The 9,012-nt window shown below is 52.3% G+C and overlaps 1 protein-coding gene across 1 annotated transcript; it reads right to left on the bottom strand.

Moving 5' to 3' along the window:
- Positions 1-1,795: 1,795 nt before the first annotated feature.
- CXCL13 (chemokine (C-X-C motif) ligand 13) lies at positions 1,796-3,320 on the bottom strand (the record flags this gene model as incomplete). The annotated part of the gene is made up of 3 exons (XM_010086655.1): positions 3,230-3,320; positions 2,728-2,857; positions 1,796-1,879 (listed from the first exon to the last, which is right to left on the bottom strand). Coding segments are annotated over exons 1-3 (305 nt in total), but the record flags the coding sequence as incomplete, so codon positions are not given.
- Positions 3,321-9,012: the final 5,692 nt, after the last annotated feature.

The following is a 9,012-nucleotide window of genomic DNA, read 5'->3' as shown; positions in this document are numbered from 1 at the left end:
TTGAGCTGGAAAATAGGAGAAGTGAGGCGGCACGGGGCGGGGGGGAGGCCCCGGGGGCCGGGGTGGTTTTCACCCACCTCCGTTCCCTGCTGACGGCGCTCGCTGAGTTTGCAACGCCGCTGATAAAACGCAGCTTGGGGCTTGGCGGGGGCCTGGGCTTCCTGAAACTGGCTTCGTTTTTCCCTTCCTACGAAGCCAGGCTGTGCAAAGCTGTCGGTCGTTTCCCCCAGTGCTCGTTCTTAGCTGACGCAGCCGCACAAGCCCGGAGGTTTTTTTGGGGTGTTTCATGATCAGATATCACTCATTTCTCCTACAAACAGATTTCCCCCTTGCACCCTAGCCAGAGCTTTGGGGGGATTTGCTTTTGGCTCTTTCCCCTCCGTGGCCAATGATCCCAAATCTCTGCACAGTCACCTCGCGCCCGTCCCCTCTATTTCCTCATTGGCTGTTGCTGCTTTAGAAAAACCTCTCAGCTGCCTGCAAAGCCCAGCCCCACCACGAACGCCAGCATTTGGATTTGGAGTGTGGTGGCTGAATCGCCCGGCTCCCAGCCCTAAAATCAGCACGGACGGAGACAACGGGACACGGTGAGGTTGTGGTGGGAAGGACCTTGCCTTCCCCTGGCTATGCTGGGGCTGCTGGACCCTGGGTGCAGGTTCAGGCCTTGGAAAAACCTTTCCCTTGTCTCATTCCTTCATGCAAAAGGGGTTTTCATCCCCCGACATGCCTGGGCACTGCCTCGTTCCCCTACAGTAGAACCACCTCACCTGACATATATTCCCATTTACATTTTAATGCCTCCAGAGTTTCTTTGAAACCGGGAGATCCAGGGAAAATACAACAGAAGAAAACCCCGGGTTTTATTTGACTGGAGCTCTCAGGACAGAACACGCCACGCTGCGTAATTAAAAACCCGGACACACGCTCTGTCGATGAGGGCTTCACCCGGCCAGAGCTGCAAAGTCATTCCAGCAGAGGAGCGCCTGATGGAGAAAGGCTTTGAAGTCTACAGGCAAGTAAACAAACGAGGGGTTCACGTTCACGCTGATCTGGAGACCGAACGCAGGAGGAAAACACCCCCACGAACCTGCCGCGGGGCTGCTGGGGCCGGACGCGGGGCTTTCGGGAAGGGGAGAGGCGAGGGCAGGGTGCGGAGCGGCAGGTTTGCACGCCTGGGTGCCAGCTGCCAGCCCGGCTCGGGCTCCGAGTGTTGACTTCCTTAGCAGGAAACTTATTTTTTCTTCCTGCGAAAAGCAGAAGGAGGAAAAAAAGTGTGAACGCCGAAAAAAGCTGGCCGTGGGGGAGGAAGCTCCTGTCCCAGCTGAAGGAAGTCGCCACTGTTTCCCTGGGGGCAATTGTCAGCCGTGGGGACATCTCCCAGCAGCCCCGCTGCAGTGCCAGAAACACGGGCACACAGAAGGACGACAGCTTTCCCAGCTGAGCATTAACGCGCTGATGCTCTCACGATGGCCAAACCCTGCTCCTACCACCAATTTTTTTTCCCCTGATTTTTTTTTTTTTTTTCCCAAAATGTTTCCAGAGGTGCAGCCCCGTGCACAAGCAGGGGAGAGCACGACCCACGGATAGCAGCATCGGCATGCTGAACAACCCAGCGGTGCTTTGCACAGCGAGGTCTCGCCCCGCTCCATCTTGGGAGAGGGTCCTTCGACACAACCCCCCACCCCGGCAGCCCCCCGAGAGCCCTTGGTCCTGCGAGCGCTCCCCAGACCACAGATGTGACCGGATGTTGTCCAGAGCCTCTTGAGCCACAGGGTTTTTCCTCAAAGCAACTTACGTGCTAGCGATACGCTTCAGCAGTTTCTTTACCCAAGGGGCGTCGGGATTCACGCACACCTTCCCCGAGGTTCTTAATTTAATTCTGAAACGCAAGGAGAGTTCATGAGCGTTACTCTCCCCTCCAAATACAGGAATTCGAGCAGATGGAGCAGAGCTGCAAGACTCAGGTTTCATTTACAGCGCCAGCAGATTGCAGAAAGCTGCTTGTGACAGAGGGAAGACACAGGACGGTCAGGAAAGAGGAAAAAACAAGATGCAACGTGTTCCTGGGTGGACTGGAGATCGCACTGGAAGCCCAGGATCTGCCGTTCAAGGACAATTTTCTCTGTAGCTTTACACACACAAAGCAGTTGGCAACAAAGTTGGATTAAGGGCAACACGTCAACATCAGGATCAACAGGACTGTGAAAATACTCACAAACACATCAATGGCGAGCAGTTAAAGACATCCTGCACTTCAGCTTAATGAGCCGCTTTAATCAGGACGGGATTAACGAGATCAGGGCTTGACCGAGCTGTTTGCTCTCAGTAGTGTTACGTATCAGCAGTGGAGAAAATGGTTACGGCTCATCCTGCGTTGGTGTCCGAGGACACACGTCCTCCAAACTGCAAACGCCCCCCACCAGCATGCTCCCCTGCTAAGCGCCGGTTTCAGGAAATGGTGCTTTCCCTGCTTGGAAGGCTCATTTAGGTCCTGGAGGCCGTTGGCACATCAGCTCTAATGGATTTCCTCCACCAGAGGCAACCTGGTGTTTCCCAGCCCAGAGGCAGGAGCAAGCTTGCCGGCATTTTTGAAAGCCTTAGTTTTCAGAGAGGGAGCAGAGAAGCGGAGTGGTCGCAGAACAAAAACATGCAGCACTGGCACCGCTGCTCCGCGGGAGCCGGAGGAGAAAGCAGCTTTCTGCTCCACGAGCCGCTCACGGCACTTACATGATCTCCGTACGTCTGCAGGTGCTCCCCACAGGTCGTATCTCGATGCTTTCGTATTTCTTTGGACTGATGTAGTCCGAAGTTGTCTTTACGCACCTACAGTTGAGGTTTCCGTTCACCTCCAGGATGGCTGAGAAAGACAGAAGGTAGCAGCTGACAGAGTTATTTAGAGAAGCTGCGATTACAAACCTCTAAGGGAGCCAGAAATGGTCCCTTCCCATGCTTTTGGTAACAATGCTTTAGGGACCGCGACAAGACACAGTTATCTGCACCTGTCCCTTGGTACCCTGCTTGCACACAGCTCCTCAAAGCTGAGCCAGGTCCTAGCAAAGGAGGAACGTCGCGCTCTTGCCTTGGCGACGGGAGAAACCCTGGGCTAAGCAGGAGGAGTCTCCGTCTCCTCCGGTCCACTCTGGTGCAAGCGATGCCCACCCATCGCCAGGACCGCGCAGGCTGGGGGTTGACAGCCGGGGATATCTCTGCAAAGACGCCAGCAGCTCACCTGCGTGGGCGGAGTGGGAGATCACCAGGAGCAGCAGCAGCAGCCACAGGAGCACAGGGGCTCCTGTCCCCACCCTGGCCGGCGCTCGCATCCTTGCGGCAGGCTCAGCCCCGGAGACAGACTGAGGCACTGTGTGGAGAAACACCCCTATTTATTCGGGAAGGTCACACTCCGACACAAGCGGCGAGATTCAAACTTGAGCAGTCACATCTGGCCAGCAGACCGTGAAGAGGGGTGACGTAATTTCTCGGATGCTCCCGGCACCCAAGTCAGAAGCTGAATTTACAATATTATTGATCAAAGCCAGCCATTGGGGCAAAAAGCGTATTTGGATTCCCCACACCCTGTCTCTGATTAGCTGGGTCTGTACAAACACCACCCTTCGTTCCCTTTAGCGTTTACCCCTCAACCACAGAGAGCCCAGAATAAAATCAGAGTGCACACCCCGGGTAAGCAGGGGTTTTTTTAATGCCCTCGGATATTTACATATTTCTTTCTTAGGGCTATAATTCCCCCACGCTATTTTTGCTATCTCTTACATCAGCAAAAACGCCTAGCACCATGCCATGGAAAAGTAGCAGAGATCTCTGCTCGATGGTTCCACTCACCACCCTCACAGGATAAAACTTCCTCCTAATATCTCATCCCAATCTCCCCTCTTTCAGCTTAAACCCCTTCCCCCCCATCCTATCCCTACCCTCCCTGACCAGAGCCCCTCCCCACCTCCTGCAGCCCCCTTTCAGCACGGGAACGCTGCTGGAAGGTCTCCCCCTGGAAGAGACCTTTTTTTTTTTTTCAGGGGCTGCCCTAAACAAGGCAAAGTCACCAGCCGGGAAGCAAAAGGAGAAGGGAACACGCCGCCACAACAGCGATGCGAGGAGGAAGGAAGCGGGCAGCAGAAAGACGATGTGGTTGTGTGATAATGTTGTAATTTGGAGCTTCCACATCACATCACTATTTTATACGGTAATAAAATGGTACACTGAAAAAAAAAAAAAAGTCTTCCACTCAAACCCTGAGCTACTCGTCTTTCTCTTAAAGAGTGGTTTTTCCTCTGAGACAGGTGGAAAAAAAACTTATAAAGACTTGGAGAAAACCTTGTAAAGACCTTGCTCAAGAGATCAAGGTCAAACACGGACGAGGGAGGAGTTTAACTCCCCGCACAGCAGAGTCCCACAGAGGCCAGGGACAACTTCCACGAGCTATTCCCAGGGTCCCTCAGAGGGAAGGAGAGCCTTGCTGCTATCGCAGTGGAAAAGGAGATGGCTTTAAAAACTTCCTCAACACTTCCAGAGTTTTCAGTTTCCCTGCAGAGAGTTATTAGAAGGAGCCCAACCGCAGGACTGGTTTGAGCTGTTTTACTGGTCATGGCTGGGGTCTCTTCAAAGAAAATCCGCAACATGGTGGGGAAGGCAGTGAGTTACTGGGAGAGATGACTGGTCGCCTACTCAAAGTGCTTGGGAGGCACCAAAGTAGTTTCAAAATTTTTCTGAAGTACATGAATTCAAAATTATCCTGCTTTTGTACCTGGGGAAAACCAAGAGAAGTGAAAATAACTTTCCCCAGAGCTACATGGCAGACAGGACAGAGTCAGGGCACGTGGCTGGAGCTCCAGGCGTGGCTCTTCCAACAAAAAACAAACACCAGTGCTGGAGGCGCTTAAGCAAACGAGTACAGGAAGAGGCTCCCCTTGGAGATCATGCCATAAATTCATGGCTACAGGGCAGTTGTCCATCTCCCGTCTGCCCTGGAGAGAAGCAGGAGCTACACAAGCACATTTCAGCTGGATGGTCTTAGAGAGATGGCTTTAGAGGGGTCCTGGGCGATCAGTTTGGCCACAGCGACCTCAGTTTTAGCCTTGGGCAGATGTTTGCCCCTAGACCTACGGAAAATCTCAGGTGCTTTCACTGGGGTTGTGTCCTACACATTGCTTTGTGCCTGTCCTCACAGCTAAACTCCCCTCGTCCTCCACAGCAGTCACAGCGATGATCAATCCACTTCACGCCCAGGATGGAACCCACACGTCCCTTGGTGGGGGAGGACCGGAGGGCCCCCTCTTCGCTGTGAGCACAGAGGAAAATTGTCCCCTGGGCTGAAGTGGCCTTGGCAACAGCTGCCCACCAAGTAGAAGTCAACGCCGCTGGGACAAAATAATGAGCTCACCCTGGGGCTGCGGGGAAGCAAGAGCCACCAAAGCATCCTCTGGGCAGGTCGTGATGACCAACAGCATCCCCAGCCTGGCCCAAGGATGCTTCTGGAAAGACCGCCCGAAACGTGGGCTCAGCTCAAGGATTTCAGGCGGTGGGGTGGCACGGAAGCCATGGCTCACACAGCTAGAAAGACGAACCGAGCAGAGCCAGCGGTTCCCTTTCAGACGTGTCCTCTCGATTCATACCTAGACACAGATTTCCATAGCGAAGCCCGGCTCCGGCTCTGAAGCGATGCGTTTGGGTTTCCCCCCGTACGCTGGGGTAGTTTGGCGAATCCCCGCTGCATCGCACCAGAAAACACGCATCTGCCTGGCTGGTCCTCAAGCTGCTGCAAGTTTCTGCTTCGGGCAGGAAAGGCGAAATAGATGTGGATGCGGCAAGAAAGGAGAACTTGACAGAGATACTGTAATCCCAGAGTTTCGGAATTGTCTTGATAGTAGTCACGGTGGTTTTGTGGTATGACTAATGTGTATATTGATAAACACCGTGGTGTTTTCTCGGGAAGGAAAAGCTTGCAGTCATTGCTGGCAGCCAACATTTGTGCATGCCGAGTGGTAATTCTGAAAAGAGAGAAGGAGGGTGAGGATCTAGCCTGCGACTGCATTTACGCTAACCACTTCCTGCATGCCAGTAACTCAGAAGAGTGGTCCTCGCATTGATCCGTGGACTTCTCTGGGCCACCAGCCACTGAAACTAATACCCAACAGCTTCTGTTATTTTCTGCAGCAGTTCTACCTTTGCAAGCAAGAGCTGGATTTGAGTAATTTTTGGTTTCTCTTCTTTTTTATTAGATTTTCAAAATTTATTTTATTTTTTTTTTATGTTCACTGGATCCCTCCAGACATCCTTCCCGTGGTGATCAGAAGCCTACACAAACGTGGTGCAAATACCTCCCCAAGGCCAGGACTGCTGCAGGAAAGAGGTGCTCTGCTGCCTGGCTTTGCTGTGCTTCTGCAGCCATTAAACTGCTTAAAAACATGTAATATAGTGGCATCAAGCCATGGAAAGCCTCAGGCTAGTTCAGCGAGGTCAAAGATTTCCTTGAAGATACTGAAAAATAGATGATGGGAAACGAGAAGGCAGGTAGGTGAGCTGTTTGTGCAAAGGAGAAGACAGCTCATGCTTTTCAGCAGAGGGAAACGGGAGGTTTTACATGCCTGAGCCCCCTCTGAAAGATGAGGATGGAAAACCTGTCACAGCATCTCCAGACACATGAGCCAGGGATGGAGCGAGCACTTGGTCTGTAACAACAAGGCAGCTTCAGAAATGAGTAGAAAACTACCTGAGCTAAATGGAGCCAGAGGGGAGAAAAAGCCAAGACACTTTCCATGGCTGACCGGGATGGGCAAAAACCCAGCCTTGCTGTAAATGCCGTGGAGATGCCAGCTCTCCTGCCCTTCAGCAGCGACCTGCGTGCTCTGCAAGCCAGCGTATAAGGACTTGCAAGAGGCTGCATCGGAGACGCCCGCAGCAAGCAAAGCAGCGCTGAACCTGGAGGCTCTTGGCCATGCCCGAACAGCTAGGATTGTTTGGAGAGAAAGCGAACTTCCAGCACGCCTTTCCCCACAACTCACCCAGCGCTCCTTCCAGGACAGATCAAAACTGGTTTATACAATAATAAAAAAAAACCCCTCCTCCCAAAAAAAACCCAACTGCAGTGAATTGTCACTGCTGTGGTTTGTGGTCCGTCATCTGCTGCAAAGATAAAGATACCTCCTGCTGGAACCTGATGGAGAGCTACACCCACACCTGCTCCAGCACCGACCAGTTCAGCAGCGCGCAAAAACCTGGGTAGAGGCACCCACGACCTGAGCGCAGCCTTGGTTTCTCTCTTATCACACAAAAGCACGTCTCGGTCATTTCAAGCAGTTCCCAGCCCAGGGCTCCTTCCAGCCCATCTGGGATGTCCTCCATCCCCTTGTGCCTCCGACAGCTCTAAGACGTGTCCCCAAACAGCCTGTGTTCATTTATCCATGTATGAAAAAAACTTCTTTAGCCCTTGTTTCTCCTGATGTCCCTTCTCCTGGTTGTGTTTTAATAAGAATAGTTCATTTCTACAACTGGCCTTCCTTTCTTCCAGGCCTCCTCGTTTGACTTGAGCTTCTCCAAACGACATGGTAAACCCTGCTAGCCTGCTGCACTGAGCCCACTGGAAATCTTAAGGGCTTCAGCTAACAGCTATTCCCACACCTTTCAATTCCCCCCAAAATCACAGACGTTGCAGAGGACTCGGCCGACTCACACCGCTATCACCTGCAGGTTTTCACATCACATTTTTGGGAGATAAAGTCCTGCATCCCCCAAGGTGCTCGGCCATCACGCCATGAGCCAATGGCCAAGGCAGCCCCCCAGGTGAATTTTCACCCCCTTGACTCCAAGGGAGCCAAGAAAGCACCTTGTGGGATTTTTAAGAGCCACAGTAAGCTCCTCTTAGCTGAAGACTTTTTCCCCACCCCAGGAAGCAAAGTGAACAAATGAAAGGCCATCCATCCATCCTGTCCGCAGCTCCTGCAGCCCTTGCACTTCACAAAGATGCCTTCTTCAACTGGTGCCTACTTCAGTTTGAAATATGTTTCCACCTTAACCAGGATCAAAGCCTAAATAAAAAAACGCAGGAAAAAGCAGGGAGAAAAAAAAAAAACAAAACCTAGCCCAAAAATAACACAAGGGTACAGCCCAGGCGACAGGAGCGACTGGCCAGGACGCGTGGGTCTCCGAGGACACGTGCTGGTGGCTGTCAGCTCAGATGCAACTTGGTGGGGTTTTATTTGTGCTCAGATGCAAACCAGACAGTGCTTACTGCAGCAGGCGCCAGGTATAGAAGTGAAATATCAACATGAGAGTGCCAGAATTAGCCAAAGTCTAAGAAAATCAGTCCAAAATTAGGTCATTCAAAGCACCCATCAAGCTCACCGTCACTTACTCTCTTTGAGTGAAGGTGCACAGACCTGCTGGTGACGCATGGGGACAAGATCTCATTTTTTGTCTCATTTTTGGAGATGTCAGAGCAATGTGATCACACCTGTGGTCTGCATACCTGCAACCAGGTGAAAAACCTGCTACGGGCATCTTTAAAAGGAGGGCTTAAGTATTTGCTCTGCTTGAGGGCTAAAGAAAGGGGACACAGACGGGTAAGAGGGAGGTACGGAAGAGAAAGGATAAGGAGGAAGGAGGATGGCTCAGACCTAGAACAAGCTCAATCAGGGGAGAAATTAAGGGAAACCTTTAAAGAAACACCAATTTGATATTCTTGTCTCCCCAATCAGCCCCGGGCCATAGGAGCTCTGCAGAGCAGCAACCGGCTGCTGTCTGCTGAAGGGAAAGGGTAGCACACATTCAGCGGTATGTCAGAGCACGCCAGCTGACCCCAAAGCGGGGACAGTTTCTGGGACATCCCGTCCACCCCAGCGATGCAAATGGCACCAAGCAAGCGCAGGAGAAAATCCCCCGGCTGCTGCGCTAATTTGCACTCGCTGCTAGAAAAGCGCGTTGAAGAAATACCCCGGCAGCCCTGCGCTCCTTCGCCTGAAGCTCTCAAATGGTTTCAAACATGAGTTAATCCAAAATGAACCC

The sequence above is a fragment of the Pterocles gutturalis genome, unplaced genomic scaffold (genome assembly GCF_000699245.1).
Source record: "Pterocles gutturalis isolate BGI_N339 unplaced genomic scaffold, ASM69924v1 scaffold14691, whole genome shotgun sequence".
In the NCBI taxonomy this organism is placed as follows: domain Eukaryota; kingdom Metazoa; phylum Chordata; class Aves; order Pterocliformes; family Pteroclidae; genus Pterocles; species Pterocles gutturalis.
This window is presented reverse-complemented; position numbering and strand designations above follow the sequence as displayed.